The sequence below is a fragment of the Amblyomma americanum genome, chromosome 3 (assembly GCF_052857255.1).
Source record: "Amblyomma americanum isolate KBUSLIRL-KWMA chromosome 3, ASM5285725v1, whole genome shotgun sequence".
Taxonomy (NCBI): Eukaryota; Metazoa; Arthropoda; class Arachnida; order Ixodida; family Ixodidae; genus Amblyomma; species Amblyomma americanum.
Genome location: NC_135499.1, coordinates 212,840,574 through 212,862,580, shown reverse-complemented (window position 1 = coordinate 212,862,580; position 22,007 = coordinate 212,840,574). Strand labels below are relative to the sequence as shown.

Genomic DNA, 22,007 nt, shown 5'->3' with positions numbered 1-22,007 from the left:
GGTGTAGGTTTCGGTTATCGCTGGAGCTGATGTTTGGAATTCTCTACGGCAAGCCACGTCGAACCAACCGAAGCCAAGCCCGCGGAATGAACGCAGAATATCTTTTTCAAGATTGACGCTTCCATGTTGTGTGGTAGTCCTGTGCTTCGGCTGCGGTGAATGTGTGTTTTCGTTTGCGTGTTTTGCAAACAGGATGACTTTGAAAGGCCTAAACCTTCCCATTCGTTTACATAACGATTTCTGAAGACAAGAATGTGGCAAAAGAAGTTCGATTGGGAACTTGAAAACAGCGATGAGCCGCGATGTGTATATATGAGGACCCAGCAGATACTGCATGGATCTGGGAGGCTAAAACTTTTTTTATGCGCAATCATGAGATGTTCCTTGCAATATTCTTATATTCTGAACATGATGTACCCGCTGGAAAATAACCCCCAACTGAAGATAATAGCCCAGACCTTGGCATACGCAAATACCAACTCCTCAACACAAAAGGAACTACAAACTACAAAAACTACAACTACAAAAGGCATGTAATGTCCACAGTCTACGTTTGTTAATGGCGCGGGGAAGTATGATCCGGCAGGGCAAGAACCTCTACCGCCGCAGTAGGTCGCAGCGTCCACTCCCGCTTCCACGACTCACGACGCTACCCTTCGGGCCCTACCCATGCGAATGGTCACTGACACGCCTCGCACAGCGCAGCACACACACACACTTCGTTCCAACGCAGTGGGATACTGCACCACGCCGACCACCGGCTAACGTCGTTATACTAACGGCATTACCAAGAGCAGGCCTACGAAAAAGCAAGGCACCCCGATAATCTCCGAGAGCGAAACCGAGCGCTGGGCGCACGCTCTCTCTCCCCCTCTCCCCTTCAGCATACACACGCAGCCCCGTTTTGAAACCGCGTTCGCCTCGCAAAAGGCACCGCGTCGCCCGGGCACGGCTTCTCTCCGCCGGCGAGACTCGCTTCACGGCGTCCGTCCCCCGCTCCTTGTGCTGGCCCGGTGCCGTGTCTGAAGGAAGCTTCGCGGAAGAGGCCCTGCTGCACGTCCCGACTATTTTCTTCGCCCCGGACAAGTGGCGAAACACGAGCTGCATGCGCTGTCCCCTGAAAGTCGGCCATCAGAGAACTGCGCGCGTTGATCCTTTCGTAAGGGAGCCAGGCAGACAGGCTGGCTGCTGTCGTCTTCTGGGAAGGTTGCATGTATTTATTTCTACTTTTAAAAAATCATCAGCCAAGTTCTGCGTGGGGTCTTCGGTTAAATCAGTAACAGTGGAAGAGTTCGTTCCGAGAAAGTGAGCTGTCCGTTCTGAGAACGTTGTGCCAAGGTGGGATGTACCCTGGCAGCATCGTGTTTGAAGATGAACAGCTGCGATATGCATTTTCCCGCCCACAAACAACGTCATAAAATGAGCGCTGTTGGCACGTATTCCAGCTCCGGAGTTACAACAAAGAGTTCACAGACGTAGCGAGATAGGAGATGCCTCATCCCTCGGTACAGTAAACGTTATCGACCACCATAAAGACAAAGAGCCACTTAGCTGCCTGCGAATGTGGCGCCGATAAGCGCGCCAGCCCTGAGGTTTAGTATGTAGTGGTAGCACAAAGATTATCCTCATCATTATCAACCCAACTACGCTCACTACAGGACAAAGACTTCTCCCATCGATCTTCAATTAATCCCATCCTATCACAGCAGATTTCCGTATCCAGTCACACCACCTGATAGTCCACCAGACCAACGGTTGCGTAGCGGATTCCAAGTGAAATCCGCGCGGTAGCTATTCCTTGTTGAGCACGCAAGGGTATCACGGATGAAGAAAAGTGAGCAACAGTCATTTATAATTTAGAAACTTGCTTAGTTACTTTATGTTTCCAGCATTCGCTCCGCCTCATTTTTTGTAGTAGAGTGCGAGTAAATTACTGAGCAAATGAATTCTTGTAGGATAGCATCAGCGATTGTGTACAGACTGCCCTGAAGTTCGCTGATCGAAAATCTCTAGCAATGCAGCACGTAAAGTATTTTGGGACAAAATAAGTAAACACGTCACACAGCTTTCTCTTGAACTGCAAGTTTAGCTGCCGGAACTTTATTCTCGAGTTCTTGGTTGTTAAGTTCTTTATTCCTTATTTAAGGATCCCCCTGCTTAGCCCGAAGGTGCTGCATACATAAGGAGGGTTACAATGCTGAGAATATATATATATATATATATATATATATATATATATATATATATATATATATATATATATATATATATATATATATATATATATATATATATATATATATATATATATATATATATACGTACGTTCCTTTCTTCGTCATATATTAAAGCTGGCATGGTATTCCAGAATCCTAATACAATGATCAGTACGGCGAAATACATAATAAGGTCTATGTGAGTGCGCTTCTTTGGTCATTCCTGTTTTGTCATGAAATATTAAATATAGATTTTAGGAGTGATTATCTTCGCCGTGAGAAAAGAGTTTCTCAGCCTCGCTTATTTTTCATGTCGTAAAACCATCAGCTCTCAAATACCGAGATATGGAGGACGAACCTCCCTGCTCTGCAGTCATTTTTTTTTTCAAAATTATCGCTTAGTACTATTTACTAAGAGTCCCACTCGGCACAAGCGTATTTTTGCATTGGTCCAACGCAAATTATATAAGACGTTGATTTTATGCAGCCCGCACACATTGACACTAAAAGCTAGAGACCAGGCGTCAAACAAACGAGACAATTCTAAAGCAGGGAGGACAACGTCACTGCAATAAAAGATTCGCGTTAGAAAAAGTATGAATTGATTCGAAGCAAAGGAAACGGGAAGAATTGGACTGTGAGGATAGCGTGAGAGGAAGTCTTGATTCGTGTTCATGTGGATGAAGTTCCTCTTCGCGCCTCCAGAGTAATCGAGAAGCCTGATCTATCGCGATAAAACCTACGTACGCCCTCATATGTACGTCCGAATACGCATGTGTGCACTCATACAATTGATATACAAACAGCCAAGACTGAAATAGTTGAAATACATTTGATGTTCAGTGTGGTGTGCGGTAGAGCAACTCACTTCTTACGGTGTTTTCACCCAGCGATTCAATCACGTCGCATTTGGCCTCATATAATCGCTGGTTGCATTACGACTAATGAGCGAAAAACGCCAAGGCGCTAAAATGACGGTAATTAAATGCGCGAGCACGACAGGACCTCAGTAATTAGCTGTTTCCTGGGCGCCACTAGCGTCTCCTGCCAAGGTGGTTTCACCGCAGCGCAAGTCTCCATTCGCCGGTGCTGCGCAGCTGCGAAGGCAGCAAGAGCGTTCGGGAGCACGCAGTCCCGCGCGCGCCGCGCCGTTACGTCGCCCTGTGACGTAACCAAGGCGGACCAATCAGACGACTGCAATCCTCCTTTCCGCGCGCTCTTGACTTGCGGCGCTGCGATACAAAAACGAAACCAGTTGCAGACGACGCCGGCAAATCGAGATTACACCTCTCACGACGGGTCCGCGTCGCGAGTAAGGCGACGTTGATCGCCTTTATCACAATCCTCTTTTGTTTACTTATCGACGAGAATCTCGCATCATTGTCATTCGCACTAGAAGAGGGAGCTTGCTGCTTCTGTCGCCTCGAGCCCGACTTTGGAGAGCGCTTTCGCGAAGCCAGACGAGCTCGCATCGACGCCTAGTCGAGCCTGCGTCGTTTTGTTGGTTTTCGCTGCCCCCTTGCCCTTTCACCGCGTCTTCTGCGTTGTGAAGTGCGCGTCGCCGTCTGCCGAGCCGCATCCACGATGTTGGAAAGCGTTAAGATCAAGAATGCCGTCGTCCGGGAAGTCCTCGCCGAACTCTTGGGGACTTTCGTCCTGGTGGTGAGTGTACAACCTGTTCGAACATTCTTGTTGGCGTGATAATTGTTATCTCTTTCTTTGTCGTCTTTGTTTTCACCCTACTCACATCCTGATACAAACGGCACAAAGACGGTTCCCGCGTTGCGCGCGCGCGGTTTGTTGCATTCGGTAGTTTACCCGTTGTCATACAAATCCTTGCGTAACCCTGAGCGCTGTTGGAAGAGCTGGGTAACCTAAGGGATCAACGTGGACAGTACATGATAATATTGATGTTAGCTAGCTACGCCTGCTCGACAGATTTTTAGTTCATTTGGCCTCACTGGAGCCTCTCCACTAAAGAAAAAAAAACATTTGGTATTATACCAAAGGCGTTCGAAATGCTCACCACTTATATAGGGTTTCACAAGACATTACGTTGGTAACAGTTTTTCTCCAGGCAACCATTCGTCTTCTTGAAAGGAACAGTGCAGAGGAAGCATAATAATGCTCAGGTCTTCAAATACTGTGCATCAAAGAGCATGAGCATGATTCACTGAGCTGTTTGGTCGTAAACGCGAGTGTCGATTAGCCGGCATTCTATCGCTCGCCAGTAACGATAGGCAACGCCAAGGTAGACCATGTGGCTATTAGTCACGAATAGTTCGTGCATGAAAAAATGCAAGAAACCTGTCTTAATGTGAATGCTACCTTAAAATGAACGTTAAGCTATTCTAACCGTTGTCTCCGTAAGGAATTGATTTACCGCACCCATATTCAGGCAACATATGCGACCGATCATGTGGACTAGCTTTGAAAGCAAGTCGGAGCTAGTAGATGCGTTAATAATTTATGATACTTGCCATTCAGTCTGTTCAGACTGTTTAGACTATGAGACTTTTCTTAGGCAAGCGGTAAACGCGTGAGAATAGCTATTGTCCGTAAATAGCAGAAAATCTGAACGCAATTCATGCGAGAAAATTAGGTGCTTTCGCCTTGACTTTCTAAATTTCGTTGTCACGATGCTTACGTTAATGCCAAAGAACTGGTCAAATGTTTAGGGGGTATCCCCCAAGGTGGAGTAGATTTGTAGCCGTATGGCTGCGCTTAGGTGGATGTCAATGAACAATTACTCCTTTATTACAAATCTATACTCCACCTTGAGGAATTATATCAAACACTTGACCATCACTGTTTCTACTTCGAGTCATTGATCGATTCACTCTCGCCCTACCATATGCTAGCCGTCCCGGTTAGCTCAGTTGGTAGAGCGACTGCTCCGGTGAAGCGGTGGTCCCAGGTTCGAGCCCCGGACCAGGACGAATTTCGCTTTATCTACGAAGTTTCTGTGAAAGCTGAACAGCTTTATTTGTAGACGCATGCCTGCGCTTGGGTGGATGATGAGGATTAATTACTCCCTTATTATGCCTAAGAACTGCACATTTAACTGCACAGCTCTGTACATTTAATTTCAAGCGAACGGAGATGACGGAACGCGATGCTCTACAGGAAAAGATGCTTCGTACGGACGCGGAAACATTTTCCGAACTGACCGCCTGGGCGACACGCATCGCGGCCTGGCCGGGAGACCGCACCACGCTTCAGTGCGTCGTCCTCCCTCGCCATAGAGTCTCCGAACGCGCCCGTTTCCGTCTGACCAAAGGTCTGTTCCGTGAACTCCTCCCCTAATGAGCAATCGAGTCATCCCTGCTCCGCGGCCGCAGTTGACCTTGACGCATCGCGGCCCGCTTTTGCGAGGCAATAAATAGCGACGGAACAGAAATAATGAAATAACAAAAGGGATCTAACACGCTTAACGTCTACGCACAGTTTCAGGGCTGAGCCAAAGCCATGCAGCGTCTTTGAAAGAACTGTGCAGGCTTCTTCCTTCAATCACCTGTTCCGCCCATAAGAAGTGGGTTGGGGAGGGTACCTGGAGCAGAAAAGCTCGTAGAAAGAGCACAGTCCCTTGAAGAGCCCTCGGCGCTTGCCTGACTTGCTGTCGAGCCTGAAAGGGCACCAGAACATGTGTGGAAGGATGTCACATTCTAGTCTAACCTGTGCTAGCCTGCGGGGAGTACGTCGTCCCCTGGACGTTGTATGCAGATAGTTTTTGGACTTTGAAAACTCCTGCATTGTGGACGCCACGGTAATTATACTGTACTCGTATAAGTCAAAACTTGTGGTGTAGTCTGCAAGGGACGAAGTAACGGGGACATCCGGGGTAGTTCGACACCAGTGGGCTCTTTTTATTGAAGTGAATTGTTAGTTCACGGGCTTTATTTTGTTTTTGTTTTTGTTTTCGTATTTCGCTCACGACTAGAGGCAGCTGCCGCAACTAGGTATGCGCAGAACCTGAGAGCTCGTGCCAAGTGGAAGGGCAGGTTGTCCCAGTTGCATGAGTTTAACGGAATTAGTTGGTTAATATCTCGTTCACGAAGATCTTACATAGAGTTCGTGTTATTGTGCGGGAGCTTCTACTTACTTCTTCAGTGAGTGCTGTTTTTCGAGCAGCCTTCTCCGTTTCCACTCACTAAAATGAAAAAAAAGTTTCTCCGACGCTCCGGCTTAGTTTTGGAACCAACGGCAGCCTTTCTAAACAGCGTGCGTGAACACGCCTCGGCTGCTACAGGAGACACGACAAAACAGAGCCCCACTTTCTGACTGCTCATTTGACCACTTTGAAAGACCACCGCAATTGCTTTGTTCGACGAAACAGACGCAATATTGCGTCGCGTTTCGCGGCGAATGAACAACGGTGGGGCGTTCGAGCTAATGGCACCGACCCGAATTCATCGTGTAGCGCAGAATTTTGAAAATGGTCCACTGCGCGCAAACAGTGACGGAACATTCGGCCGTCAGCCGCCTCCAAATCGGGTCCTATGCTCTACTATTTTTTTTTTAAATTGGCAGGCTCTGGCGACATGAAATACACTCACCGCAGTCGGTGCGGCGATTTTAAGAATATCGTCGCAAGTGTTCCTTAATCTACGTCACGTTAGGATCTTTGTAAACAAATTAAGTCGTTTCACAGTTCAGAGGAAAGTGACCGGCATTGTTTCTAACTTCTAAAGGGGGAGCTTCGCGAGTCCTTTTTTGGCCGCAACAAATTGTGCCGCGAGGGCGAAGGAGACGACAAGTTTTACGGCTCTTGAACACGAACGACGCTCTTTACGATCTAGGACTCGCGGTAAAAACCTGGCAAAACGGTTGCTTTTCAGTCCTCGTGCTGCGTGAGTCGTGAGCTTGCACAACACGTCAATTACCGAAGAAAACGATAAAATAACGCGGCAAGAAAAGCCAGCGAATCGAGGGAAGTTCTGCTGGAGTTTTCTTCAAGCTAACAGCGATATAAATTAAATAAAGTATGCATATTGATAGAAGTAAGAAAAGCAGCACATATGCCGTCATTTACTGGTATTGATTCTTGATTTTTCATGTTTAGCAAAGAGTATCTGCTTCTCGCTAATTTAGAGCGTGACTTCATTACTTCCCACTACTTCTGTGCTCACGTTTGTTCTGACGCAAATCTTTGGCTGGCACCTCACGTGTGCTTATCGCTTGCCGAAAGTTAAAGAAATAAAAGATTCACTTTTGTAAACAATCGTGTGTTGGTAGCCGAGGCCCCCTCAAGCGATACCTCTCCTTTCGCCCTGGACCCTTCGCGTTCTAAGGAACGTGTCAAGAAAAACGAACATAGAAGAAAACGCATGGGAAGTGGATTATTCCGTCAGGTGCACATTAAGCCGCACTCTTCGTGGCTGCCCGCAGGCGCCGAGCGGGGACGCTTTTCGATAAATCAAAGTCGGGACAAGCGATCATAAATTAGCTGCAGCGCATACGGGCGATTGTGTTGAAGCGTGCAGTGCGAAAGCCGTGCGGCTTATCTCCGTAGGGGAAAAGAGTCGCCATCTCTCTCACTCGACATTCTCGAGACTTTTTTCTTGTGCCACGAGAGGGGCGCGGTCGTGTGGAAAGCGTTCTCGAGGCGAGGCGCACCTACCGAGCACACGCAGCCTTAAGAAAATAAAGGAAACCAGGGGTCATTAGAAACACAAACAGCAACAAACCGAGACGAGCCGACGGCAGCGTCCCGTTTCTCAATTAAGGTCAGCGACACCTCGAGGTTTAGATAAAGAAAGAGAGAAAGAACGAAGGAAGCAAGAAAGAAAGAAAGAAAGAAAGTAAGTAAGTAAGTAAGTACGGTCATTCAACGCGTATAGAACTAAGCAAAGTCTAAGTCGAAATTCAGCTGCAAATTATACCGACTTCGCAGCAAGCGGGCTCAGTAGACTTTATTTCTTGTTTTTATTTTTTATTCAGCACTTCATTTTGTTTTATTCGACAAGGTAAGTTGTTGAGCAAATTGGTGACGGTATTCCATAACTACAGCGCGATGAACGGGACATAGAAGAAAGGAACACGCAGGACCACAACACCGTAATCTAAGCCAGGGGCGATGGCATTAAGGTTGGAGGTCATCAGCGCTATTTCGAGGGGAATCATCGCTGCAACCTCGCAGGTCGAGTGGAACGGAAGCCGTCTTTTTTTTTTTTTTGGGGGGGGGGGGGGGTGAAGGGCGGCGCGCCCACGCAGTGTCAAGGATTAATGGAGCAGCGGCTCCCGCCGGACCTGTCTGTACTGCGGTAGAGAAATTAGTCGGCGGCGGACGCGTTCTTCTGATGACGTCCAACGGAGTCCGTCCTCAATACAGTCGCGACTGAGAGATTGATGACGTGTGCCTCGCGCGAGAGTTTTCGGGGCTGAAGAATCCGTACGATTATTCATTCATTCGCTTAGACGACGACAATCGTTGACTGAGCTTTGGCGTGCCGAGCACGGTGCGGGCGTGAAATTCGCAAGCTCGTACGCCGCGTGAACTACACCCCGCAGCCGTATGTGTACATAGGTGCATTACGGGCGCCTCAACGCACTGTTCGCACAGAAATCGAAAAAACACAGGGCTGTCTCCCCTCCCCTCCCCCACGATAGAGCATGCGGGTCCTGAAGTCTCGCTCTGCGCGGTGCTTCTAGAATCATGCAGGTATGTTTCACAATGTGGAAAAAATTCTAGAGCGGAGGCGTTGCTTTTTCCTTCGGCCCTGTGAGACTGACGGGACCAAAAATTACACCTGACTTATCACAGCCAGGGGCAAATGGCTTCAGTTTTACTTGGCGTATTTTTTTGTGCATGTGTGTCCGTGGGGGGGGGGGGGGGGGGGGGGGGGGGAATTATTGCTGCCACATTTATAAGTGCAACGTCCAAGCTCTAGAGAACCACAGACGGGTAAAGCGCGGGAGAACCTGCAAAGAGTAGGCTGATATGACCGTTCACCGCAAAAGCTGTGTACAAAACGGGAGAAACCAGCACACCTACGTATTGCTGGGGCTTTCTTTCCAGCTGTGAACATATCCGATAAACGAAACAACACAGTCACAGCTCGGAGGCGTATCTCTTAAATCGTCTGCATTCTATCCACACCGTATATGTAAAGCAAGTACAGATGGACAGTTTGTTTCTGTCGACATTTCCCACGCGCCTGACTGACTGTCTTGCGCGATCCCGATCTCTATCTGCTTCTCACGTTGTGCCCCACCCGTTACACCGCGGTTAGGCCAGAGTGAAGCACTGCAGGCAGCCGCGGAATCGCGTGTGACAGTGGTGCAAAGCGGAGGGTCGCGTCTTCGCTGGCAGCGGGCCAGGCGGCGACGATGCGTTGCACAGAAAGCAGTTTGAGCGTGCGCAATATTTTGCAGCGGCTCCTTGTGTCACTGCTGCTGGCTCGGAGAAAGCTCCGATGCCCGATCAAGGCTGTACCCCGCATACGCGCGCAAGTGCTCGCTCCGTCTAGGAAACTGAACTGCGGTCGCGAGAAGCTACCCAAGCCCGATGAAAACAAGGACGTTTGAAACAACGCGTGCACGTGGAGGCATATTGAAAGGGAGGAGTAATATATTCACAGGCATATGAATAGCTTCACAAATATGACTTATAACCACTGTTTCCGGTTGTATCTTCCGCGTACAGTCCTCCACTGGACGCGCGATACCTTTATTGCGTCCTGCATCCTATACAAATTCCGTTCTTCAATGAAAGTTACAGACACATTTCGTGTTGCTTGTGCGTGAACGCAACAGAGGCGCTTGGCCTGGGTATATTTGTGTGCCTATAAAGTCCCAGTGCTGACTTCGCGCTAGCGAGGCTCTCAGCACGTTGCTTCCAGTAGCTCTGACCATGTCTCTTTTGACCGCGGGCACCAGTGCTTCACAGTCACGAAAACTGAAAGTTAGTATTAGAAAGCAGAGACATACGGGCACTGAACGTTTCAGGTAAGTTATTCCGACGTTAGGTGCAACGCCCTGAGCGAGAAGCTTGACGGGGGCTTCCACCCCGTCTGGAAGACAGATACAATAATAGGACTCTTAAATATAGTTTGGCATACTGCTGCTTCCATGTTTGATGCCTTTGAAAATGTGCGGAGTCACTTCGCAAAAAAAGAAAAGGGTTGCATTCATTACGAATCTGATCAATGCAAATGTCAGAGGTTTCAATGCGAACGATTCAATGGTTCGAAAGAAAATTGAATAGAAGGGGAAAAAGAACGATGCCGACAAACTTAAGCAAAAAAGCAACTGGTAAGGAGACAGTACGAAGAAAATTGTGGTCCATGTTAAGTAGCACTGTTGGCTGCTCTTGTGCGTCACGCTTTATAAAGTAGGAAGTGCGTCGAGAATTCGGAGCGCTTGTTGGTGCACACGTTGTGAGACAGCGTGAGCAATATGAGATGAGTCAAAGTTTGAGCATTAATTTATTGATTAATTCATAATTATGTGCGACAAGCACCGTTTTTCCTGCTTTTCAACTAGCTTTCCTGTTGGCGTGCAATATTCAATAGTCATTCTCAAATTTAGTGGAGAAATAGCCAGAAAATTCGCAATTTTGTGCAAAAAGTTTGTTTCCTCTCTAATTGCTGATGACTGTAGAGAACTGCAAAATCGAAGGAAGATTGAAAGGAAACATCCTTAGACGACCTTGGACACATCGGAGCAACAACTACTACTGCTAACAGGGTTTAAACATCACGATGAGTTATTTCTTCGGATGCACAGCAACACAAGACATTACGCTTGGCAGATACTTGGCGATGTGTATATATTTGCCACTTTATAGCATTGAATGCAATATGCCTAACACATAAAGTTCGTGCAAATGACAAATTGAAGGTAAAATTTAGTGGCACGTAGGTACCTAATGGAACGAAGACTGACAGCTGTGATAGCGCTGCTAGATTGGAGCTGACAAAGTTCAGCATTCGCGATGTTGGGCACATAAAAAAAAAATCCGCAAAATAAGAGGCAAACAAAGAAAGAAAACATTCGCCGCTAGTGATGTCCTCGGCATGTCACGGTTTGTATGCAATTAAGTAAAGACGAAAGGTCGCGCACTGACAGCAGTCGCTTCTAAAATAAACTCAAAGATGTCACTCGCTATTATACGCGCTGCCGTCATATGAAAACCGGTAAATACGACAACAAGCGTTTCGAAACTCCAAGCAAGGTCCAGTGACGTGGTTGCTTGTCTTAATTGAATGGATATTCAAGGACTACGTCATATACGTCGTCGAGTCCTTGTCACTTCGGGGCTGGGATCGGTAGACGGTATAGGCACTGCTACCTCGGCTCGGGTGGAGCCTTGAGAAAGAAGGACGCGGCCAGATGCAGTAAGTTGTAATGAGCGAAATGCTTACAACAAGGCGGATGTATTGGACGCTCTAGGCTGGCGTTGTCCACTCCGCAGCTGCCGATAGCGTAACGCTGGAAGCGGTACAGGTGCTTAGCGCAATTTCTCCTTGGTTCCTGCTCCTTTCACTGAGGTTGACGTCCCGCCGTGACAGGGACACGACGTGTGAGGAACGATGGCGTCCGTGATTTATCGCAAGGAACAGTCCCTACAGCATTTTTTTTGCGTCTCGCAATTACTTTTTTTACTGGTATAGTTATCAATTAGTGTCCTTATGTTTTCCAGCTGAGTGGGATAGAAACATAGTGTCGCACGAAAGCTCTCCCAGCCGTTTCGACTGCACAGCAGATAGCTTTAATTGTCCGCATTCAAAGTCACAATGTGCGTTGCATTGGCTATAGAAAGGAGAAGCGAGCGTAGGTGGCGCAACATGTTAAGGCGAAAGAAGCCTGAGGACATCATCATCATCATAATCAGAAGAGAGAGTTCGCGAATCGTGCTGTGCATTTGAGGTAGCGGCGACTTGTTATATTTTTTTCGCTTTCCTCAATGTCAGCGCACGCGCCAAAAATATAAAGGCGAAATTGTACTTAAACAGAAACTACAGTCCCTAAGAAGCCACCTAACGCCTGTCTCATATAAGTACTCATTTCATTTCAAATTCAATACATAGCGCTTTCACGCATGCTGTCGCTGAAGGAATTTTTTATACCCATGAAATTTTGTTGTCATATGGACACCATGGCTTTCGCACGGCCCTTTGCGTAAGCTGCACGGCATCGCAAATTACATGTCCTTGTAGTCGCAGTAATTATAAGCAATTATTCTAAGTGCGCGTTCATTATAAATTACACGATGCACGCCTACTTCGCTTTCCGGCAACAACACTAGCCCAGCAGTGCGCGTACATCTTGCAAGGTTACATTTGCCCCATATGCACCGTTCTCCGCCTCGTGTCCGCAGCACCCCGCCTCTTGGTACCCACGTCACGTCGTTATACATAGCACAGCTGCAGAACAGAGGAACAAGCAGGCACAGTTGTCACTTCAGCTCACGTGTAAGAACGCGTTCTTTGCATCGGCGCTGGAGCCGTGCCTGATGGATCGCTTTTAAATGAGCCGACCCGTTGAAGGGAGTCCGCTGCGATCGCGCGAGAACGTGATCGCGCGAGAACGTGCTACCGCGGTGCCGAGTGCAAGGTGTCTCGCGATTACAGATGTACGGAGCCGAAGGTGTTCGAGTGCGCGTCACGATTCTGAGCTGTACCGACTTCGCCAAGCGTCTTCTTATCGACGACTGCACTGGATCACTCGCCTCCGCGAATCAAACGCCTGGAGCGATAAACGTGCGCTATCACTGCACGATTGCGAGTAGCCACGCATTCTCAAGCATGGGGTTCGAGGATGGAGTAGTTGAGCTTGTTCTTTGCAAACAGAAAAAGAAGCTGCGCCGTTTTCTCAAAGCAGCAAGAACAGGGATGGTGAGATTGGCAGTCGGATGAAGTGAAGCGCCTGCTGCACTCTGTCTCACCTGTCTCACTAAAACATTGCGACGATGTCAAAGCCAGAGCTGTCATCCGCCAGTAAAACGCTGCAGAGCGCTATATAAAACGGACAGTGATTAGCGCGCGTCAAAGCCTTAAAGGTCTACCTTTAGCTGCCATGACTGGCCAGCTTATGAACGCCAGGCACAAACCATCCTTGCGCGTGCATATCCTTTCGAAAAACCATAATAAGCTAAGTGCAACTCCAGCTTTCTCGACGCTACTCTGGCTGCCAGTTAGATGAAGCGCTCACTTCGAATTTAAGAGCCAAGACGTATGAGGCGCGAAGTGATGCGACGGCTGAATCGGCTGGCCCGCGGCGCTTTATTGCAAGCTCGGCTTCCAGCCTCCGGTGCGCAGAGCCCGCGGGGACTCCGTGACCCCGCGTCTTACGGGATTAAGATACCGCGGCGCGGTTATAGGCCGCTCTTAACGGAGGGTCGTATAATTGCACGCAGCCCTGCGGGCACATCACGCGCGCACGCACAATGGCAAGGACGAGGCGGTATAGGCACGGAGACCGTCCAATTAGCATCGGGTCCGCCACTGTATACCGACCCTCTTTTCCCTTCCCATAACACCCTCCCATATTCCGTCGAGCCCCACGGGATGCCCGATTCTTCGAGCGACCTGCTCGATCTGTTCGCGCGCTCGTCGTCCCAACAACCTCGCTCACACGGGCGCGTCTCCTTCTGAAGCGAGAACGAACAGGGAAAAGAAACCCATTCGCATGCTGCAGGAAATGTCAGATAGACTCTAGGAAACATTTACAGGAAGAAATAGTAGGCGGGAAAGAGAAAAATAAAGTTAAGAGATAGATGCGAAAAGGCAGATGCACTGTGATTTTTTTCTTTATTTCCTCTTAGTTTTTGGAATGTGAACTCTGTTGACTGTTATCCGCTGAAGCGACCAAAGCATGGCGTCAACCATAATAGCAGAGGAACAGCTGTAGGTGCCTATTAAGAAGTGCTCTCATGCTGCTTTACTAATGCTTAATTATTTATACAAGCAATTGCTTGTTTTGCAGCTTCAGCCAGTGCGTCGAGAATTAACTCAATGCAGATACTTCACATCTTTTTTTCTTCCTTTTTTCCAATTCCATTTCTTCTTGGCGCAGCGAATACGCAAAAAATTTCGCATCACTGTTTCCGCTTCTCCGGGTTTCCTTTTGAAAACGCAACAGCCCATTCGCGGTATTTTGTATAACAGTGAGAACAACGAGCTCGACTAAGCGCTGAGTTGTCTTAAAGAAAGGGCTCCGCGGCGCAGAACTCAGCAGCTGTGAGCGCGGCATCTGGGCTCCAGGGGGAGGACTCATCACTGTAACACAATACGCCTTCATATTAGACGCTTCTCAACCATACTTTACCACACCCGAGCTCTACACAAAGGGCACGCAGCGGCTCTCCGTCGTCGCGGAGCCTGTTCTCGCGTCAGCAGCGCGAGCAGCTGTTCTCTGGGAGAAAACTGCCCGCGCAGAACCCTGCCGCTCATAGAGGAAGCAAAGAACTCCATGCTGGCGCTTAACCTCACCTAGCCACGGATTGTCTTTTGCCGAATAATTCATCGACCACTGCACTAATGCCGCTCAGGGGCGCTTAACTATCGTCCTTGTTTTCATCTCATTCACCTCTTCGATTTCAACATGGTGCACGCAAAGCACAATCTGTTTTAAATGCGCTGCACGAACCCTGGAGCATCTCATTTTGAGGTTTATGAACTTGCCGATACCTTTTCTGACGTTCATAACACAGCGCACATGTTTATAACTACATTATCGCTGGCTTTGTGCAATAAGTATTTGTTTAATAATAATTGGTTTTTGGTTAAAGGAAATGGCGCAGTATCTGTCTCATATATGGTTGGACACCTGGACCGCGCCGTAAAGGAAGGGATAAAGGAGGGAGTGAAAGAGGAAAGGAAGAGAGAGGTGCCGTAGTGGAGGGCTCTGGAATAATTTCGACCACCTGGGGATCTTTAACGTGCACTGACATCGCACAGCACACGGGCGCCTTAGCGTTTTTCCTCCATAAAAACGCAGCCGCCGCGGTCGGGTTCGAACCCGGGAGCTCCGGATCAGTAGCCGAGCGCCCTAACCACTGAGCCACCGCGGCGGGTAAGTATTTGTTTAAAAAAGACAAAAATCGAAACTATGTTAAGGAGAATCATTCTGGCCCGAGCGTGTTCTCGGTAGTTTTTATTGGTGCATTTTGTTCTGCAGTTTCTCTAAAGACTTATCTCGCTATAGTGGGCGACAATGCAAAGAAGACGCTCATCGCACTTCTCGGTGACTGTGTGGCTCATAAGGGAATGTCTGGGACGCTTTGAAAGAAAAAAAAAGCTGGGACGTATTTAGTGGTCATCCTTTCTGAAATGCATTTCTATATTTTGCCTCCTTCTAGTGGTAGGCCCCGCCTTCCATACTGGAGCCAGCGAATTGCATTTCTTGTTTACCTGTCAGTTATGATGACACGAGTCACAGTCGCAACAACAGTTACAGAATACGGCCCCTGCATAACGTTGCATTAATGTTTTGCACAGACATCGTTACAATAAGGCCAAGCGAGCACAAAAAGCGCCAGGGCTCGGCCGTGGAAGCAAGCTTGTTTTTCCGCGCTGGAGCAGCTCTGTCATTAGGATGACTTTGGCGGGGTTGTCCCTGCCTATAGGAGGTCGTCCCTGCGCCCTTGTTCGCGAACAGACCTGGGCGGCATAGGCAGTTTCTGGGGAGGTGAGCAGCAGCAAGGAAACGAGAACGCGATGAATAAAGGAGCAGCGGGTGCCTGACACTGTTGGTGTCGGCCTGGTCGTCATCCTAAAACGGAACACCAAATGGAACGCGAGGGATAATGACTGTTCGGACACATTCGTCGCCGGCAGTTGCATTATTTGGTGGACAAGGCAGCTTCGCGAAGGCGCGCCTAAGCCATAGGGTATGACCGTCGTTGAAGGTTACTGCAAACACTTGTATACGAGCTTGTCAAGTGCAGGCACGTTACGAAGAAGTGGAAGAGGAGGAGGAGGAGGAAAAACTTTATTTATATTTGATATTAAAATGTGTTATTAGCGGTCGCGGGCTGTCTTCTTCATCTTCCGATGAGTTATTGCAGCCCGTCTTAACAGGGTTGGGGCCCCTGGTCCAGGGCTCCACTGAGGTATGCCGCCAGGTAGGCTCTCCGCACCAATCCGCGCTGGAGAGCATCCCCTCCCATTGTTCCGCACTCGGGTTTTTGTTTATTGTAGCTAGATCCTTGTTTTTCTGACACACCCACGTTATGTGCATTAACGTGGGTTTTTCTCCACACCACGGACATTTGCTGCTGTATTGCGTGGGGTAGATTTTACTTAAGGTATTTAGATTGGGGAAAGTCCCCGTTTGCAGCAGCCTCCAGCCTACTGCATCTTGTTGGCGTAGGCTGTTATGGGGTGGCGGATATTTGAGTCGCGTTCCCCTGTGATAGTTTAGAATGTCTGAGTAGCTCAGGGGTACCGGGTCTGCTGCTGGGTTGTCGAGGTCAGTTTAAGTGGAGGCTCGGTTTGTGTGCTCTCGAGCAATCCTATCTGCCTCTACACGAAGAAGTGGAGGAAAGCACCCGAACTCGTTGCGTAGTGAAGCGTCGGTCACTCGTCTCCTTCCTTTATTATTGGCCGCCGCGGTGGCACAGCCGGTTATAACGCTCGGCTGCTGACTCGAAGGACGCGGGTTCGATCCCCGCTGCGGTTGCCGAATCTTAATGGAGGCGAAATTCTGGGGCCCCGTGTAGTGTGCGATGTCAGTGCACGTTAAAGAACCCCAGGTGGCCGAAATCTCTGGGGCCCTTCACTACAGCGTCTCTCATATAGTCTGAGTCGCTTTGGGACGCGTTAACCACCCATAAACCATAAACCTTCCTTTATTATTACTAAACCACTCTTGACAGCGGCACAAAGGACCCTGTTACCCCTCGAACGCGGGAAGCGCCTCCGGTGAGCAACAAAACTCGCCCTGTGCGCAAAGACGTCGTCGTGTAAGAACGCATGGTCGCGAAATCGGGTCACTCGGCAGAGTGCCGCAGAAGCCGATGGCGCCGGCTCGTCGGAGGGGAATCCCCGACAACGGCGCAGATTATTTGCCTCCAGACGCGCACGGCGGACAATAAGAGGCAGACAATATGGGCCTTCGGCTATCTCGACGACACAATGTGAGCCTCGGTAATGCTGCGCTGCTTCAACCGTGCCGCTCGCGCTCGAGGAAGAAGACAACGCAGCGAGAAAGGAGCAGTAATAAGAAGAACGAGCGAGCCAGTTTCCGCACGTGTGTCACACGCACACACGGGAGGCAGGCAAGGCTTCACAACAATCGTCCTCCGTGTCTTCGTGCGTGTACAAATCTATCTGCGCGCTCGGGAACCGGCCACAGTGAACGGGCGTTCCTGTTATGCCCTCGGCGGCGCGGAGGGTGCGCTCCGCTGCCCTGTCTGGGGGCCTTGGCCCCGTATCGACGCCCGCCGGACAGAGTCTATAGCCGGGCGCGCACGAGGAGAGAGACAGACATACGAGCCGAGGCGAAAAGATAATAACGATAATGGGCGGCTGGCGGGCAAGTTAGGGCCGCCCGATTACCGCCTAAACGGCATCGTCGTCGGTAGTCCTCCTCCGGTACGAAGAGGGAACCAGCGCGCAGCCGTTCCTCGGTGCACTGCCGGGGATTTATAAAGCCCGCCCACCGGACTGCTGCAGTGGCGACGCCGACGATGGTGCGCTGCTGTTTAACCCGGGGCAGCCAGCCGTCCACTCTCGATCGCCAGGTATACCCCACGGAAGGGGCATGCTGCAACGGCGGCATCCCCTGCGGCGCTGAGGCCTTCCGCGAACGCGGTGCGCTGCTTGCGTGATGCGGGGCGGTTGTTGCCTGTGTACCGTATCGATGTCGGTTTAGGCACCCCCGTATCTTACGCGCCACCGCCTTCCACGTCTATCGACGACGGTACAGAGAGCATTGTGAACCGAGGCACCACCCCAAACTCTGGGGTTTAAGTATTTTAAGGAAGATGGAAAACTTTGAAAGTAAAAACAAAGAAAACGCAAGAACGACGCATTAGTCACTGGTCACTGAGGCCGTTGGCGATATGCTCATACAACAAACGGAGTAACGAGGATGAAAAGGCGGCATCAATCAGCAGTTTGTATGGTCATCAGGACGACGCGAATTTCTGTCTCTGAAACAATCAGCCATGTACGCGGTTCACATTCATGAAAACGGAATCAACGGTCGGTAAGAGTGCACGCGGGCTCACACACGTATGTATGTCAAAGTATCGTTCAGAGTTCGAGGACGACCACGCCTGCCTGAAGGTAACGAAATTTTTGTACCCAAGGTTACATCGGAGAAGCGTAAATGGGAAATGGGTTAAATGGGTTTAATTGGGTTTAAAACACACAGTCATCCTTAATAGCCAGGGTAAGCCCCCCCCCCCCCCCCCCCTTCGATTTTGAACGGTGATCCCGCCCTCCCCATCCGTGCAAGTCTACACAACTGAAAAAAAAAAAAATATGGAGCCTAAATTTGTGTTCACGCGGTGCGCTCTACGACACGGTGTTGACTGGCGACCGCATGCGAATAACGCGAGCACGGTGGTGATTCAAGAAGACGTGAAGAGTGTGCGGGTGAGTGCGCGACCTTCGATTTCATCGGCTGCTAGATTGTTCGCGATGAGCGCCTCCGATAAGAGGTGCCTTTTTTTTTTCTTCACCCTTTCCTTATACCACACAATTTCGCGTCGCAGACCTTTTATTTTTTCGCTCCCGGCAACCACTCGTGCATATGGGCTGGCCTGCGCGCGCTAATTACCAGCGGATGAAACGCCCGTTCTCGAGGAAGCGAGTGTTGACGATTGCTCTCGGCTATATACGGAGGGCGAGCGGGACGAATGCCAAGACGCCGTGGTTGTGTATCGAATACTTCGATTCACAGCCATGACACCTCTCTTGCTGCGTATCGGCCTCCGCGTACCTTGTATACGGGGGCATCTTTTCGCGCATCTTCCTTGTTAGATTGTGCCTCGCTGCGACGCCACCGGCGTAATCGCTGCCCGATTTCCCAACACAAAACATAAGTCGCTCATTTCGTCACCTATTAACTGGGGCCGGCACAAGTGCTTGATTCGCGTTCTCTTTTGCGTCGTTCTCTGATCAACGCTTCCTGTTCAGTCCGAGCAGGATATCGTGCGTCACTACGGTTATTGGCCGTGAACATCTTCGAGTCAAACAGATATTCAAAGAAGCCGCGAGCGAGAAGAGAAGTTGGCACATCCTACTGGCTGCCGCATTGTGCGGCGGATTAAGTTGATATTTCCTTGTGAAGTATCGAGAAATTATAGCGAACGAGTAAATGCCGGTACTGTTGCTTTCTCCCGTTCTGTGTGAGCCCTTGCAGATGTCCGTGACACGATATCAAACAAGTTAGATGCTATCTGGATAAAGTCGTATACAACTCGAGTCTGCGCGACCAAGCTCCGCTCACTTGGATGACTGGCACGCACTATTCCTTCGCGACAAGGAAATAGTGCGTTGCTAAAGTTTTTTTTATACCAAAGCGAAGTGCAGATCACAAGACGAAATTATAAGCGCAAGAATGTCGACGTCCCTGACTTGTTTAATACTCCGAAACAGTAAAGTGGCAATTTCCTTTGTTGGTGTGATTGGCTAGCGGAGCGACATGGCACCGTGCAAGCCATGAGGTCCTGTTGACAAACTGCTTTTTTTTTAAGTTGTATCCTACTGTAAGAAGAAGTGTCCATGGGCAGAGCTGTTCAGAATGCTCAAGATGGAATGCCAGGGCAGTGAAAAAAGCCAATATGATCACTAAACAATTAAACACTCGATTGCAGTTACGATCATAAGCCATCTTAAGTATGCACGGATGCCCTGAAATGGCGAAAAGAAAAAAAAATGGCACGCTGTAAGAAAAAGAACTGTGAGCTTAGGCACAAAGCATAGATTAAGTCAATAGCTGGAACAGGGTCAAAAACACAGCCTCATTTGGTATATCTTCTTCCACTGCAATCAAACCGAGAAACATGAGGAGGCGGGGGGACCACTAACAAACATACTGGCCTCCTTGTTTCGATGACACCACATCCCATGTTTCTATTGTTCGCCTTCTCCAAACTGCTGCGATAAGGGTTTCCTCGAACGCGGAGATCGAAGCACACACGCGATGCTTGCAGTGGAGAACAAAGCTGCACGGAAAGCCCAGTGGCGCCGACTCGCAATCGTAATCTGCCCCGTGAGAGCAGTCCTCAGTGCTCCTGTTGTTTACACGTCGTCCCGAACAGCCCGCAAAAACGCATTTACATGATAAAGCTGCTTGTTCATTTCTCCCTTCGACAATATCTGAGGAACGCCCTAGTCTTGCTCTGTTCGATTCGTTTCTTTATCGCCGTGTCAAGTCCGAGTCGAAGCACAAGCGAGCCAATTTCCTGGCGGCTGGATCGATACGAAAAGCGTTTTTTTTTTTACTTTCTTCTCCCTCGATGAAAGATAGTGCGCGCGTTACGACACCATCTAACCTGTGGCACGAGCTTGCGAGCCTATGTTCCCATGGCGCATGTGCATGTATCGTGTCATGACGAGCAGTATACTTTTAGGCTGCTAAGTGCTATAAAGAGAAACCCATGACCAGTCGTATCGCCCTTCGGAAAACTTTTATAACAAGTAAGAATTGATGCTGCCCCTTGCACGCTCACTGTGCCAAGAATCCTGTTAAGTTATCCTTCTACGGTGATCTAATACACGGTGTCTGAGGTGTAAACAAACAAACAAACAAACAATGTGGTGCTGAGCCGACATCTCTTGACCCGAGGCGAACTTTTTTTTTCCATTAAGGTCATGTCCATCTGCAGGAGTACGCTGCTGTCATTACTATTCCTTTGAGGCAGTTTCAGACAGTTGCTTCGGGGGACTCGATATTCAGCCCTAACACGTCTTTGTTCTTTGGAACAAGTTGGTGAATAACTGTTAACTGTTGTTTTGAAGTTTCCAACAGAGTAAACGTTGCACGTTTTTACTTGGCTCCTTAGCGCATGAAAAAGCTCATAGTCTGCGTGTGCGCACACATTTTTATGTGCAGCGGACAATATAGTTCCGCTCGGACAGTTTGGAATGACGGATGCAGTCAAGAATACAGCTCGAACATAACTCCTCTCGTTCAGCGAACTCAGCGCGCGTCTTCCACATACGCCACTCGGCGACCCAAAGTATACACTCGTTGCGCGGAGGACGTAGCAATCATCAGTCGTGCGCCCCTCTCAGGATGCGCGGCAAGCCGCCGCGGCGAAAGAATGGGCCGACGGGCACGGGAAACGATCGACAATGCGAACCCGACAATCCGATCTTCTGGCCGGAAGAATCGTCGAGCGAGGCACGCCGATCATTGTTGCACCGAACGGGAAGCCAACTGGGTCCGAGGGGGCACTCGATGCGCAGCCGGAGGAGAAGGAGGGATGAAGGAAGGAAGGTATCGGTGTTCAGGCACGCCTGTATACGAGTGCATCGCTCAGCAGCAGCAGCAGGAAAGGAGAGGAGGTGAGAAGGAGCAGTGCAATGCCGGACAATTCCCTCGTTACAGGCCCGTACACAAGCCCGAAAATAGCCAGAAGCCGAAGTGGGCCAGCCGTGGACGGAGCCCACGGCGTAAGGAGGTACAAAGGACGGACGCCACCCGGAAACAAAGGGATCTGGCGGAAGGTGCAACGGCCGTGGCAAAGAGAGCGGCAAGGCGGCACGAATGCGCCCGACCAAAGCGAAAAGAAAGTCAAGAAACAAAAAAGAAAAATGAAGCCCTGCGTAAGAGAAGAACTAAGCACCGCACGATGACGTCCACCGTCGTCTCGGTACTTACAGACAGACA

At 49.4% G+C, this 22,007-nt stretch overlaps 1 protein-coding gene across 5 annotated transcripts in view; it reads left to right on the top strand.

Moving 5' to 3' along the window:
* Nucleotides 1-3,457: 3,457 nt before the first annotated feature.
* The window catches only part of LOC144126013 (aquaporin-7-like), a 78,004-nt gene continuing 59,454 nt past the window's right edge, over nucleotides 3,458-22,007 (top strand). For all 5 annotated transcript variants that reach the window (XM_077659881.1, XM_077659885.1, XM_077659883.1 and 2 more), the window contains exon 1: nucleotides 3,458-3,878. In XM_077659881.1, the coding sequence (XP_077516007.1) occupies nucleotides 3,801-3,878 (78 nt within the window). In that variant the 5' untranslated portion in view covers nucleotides 3,458-3,800. The remainder of the gene's footprint in view (nucleotides 3,879-22,007) is intronic.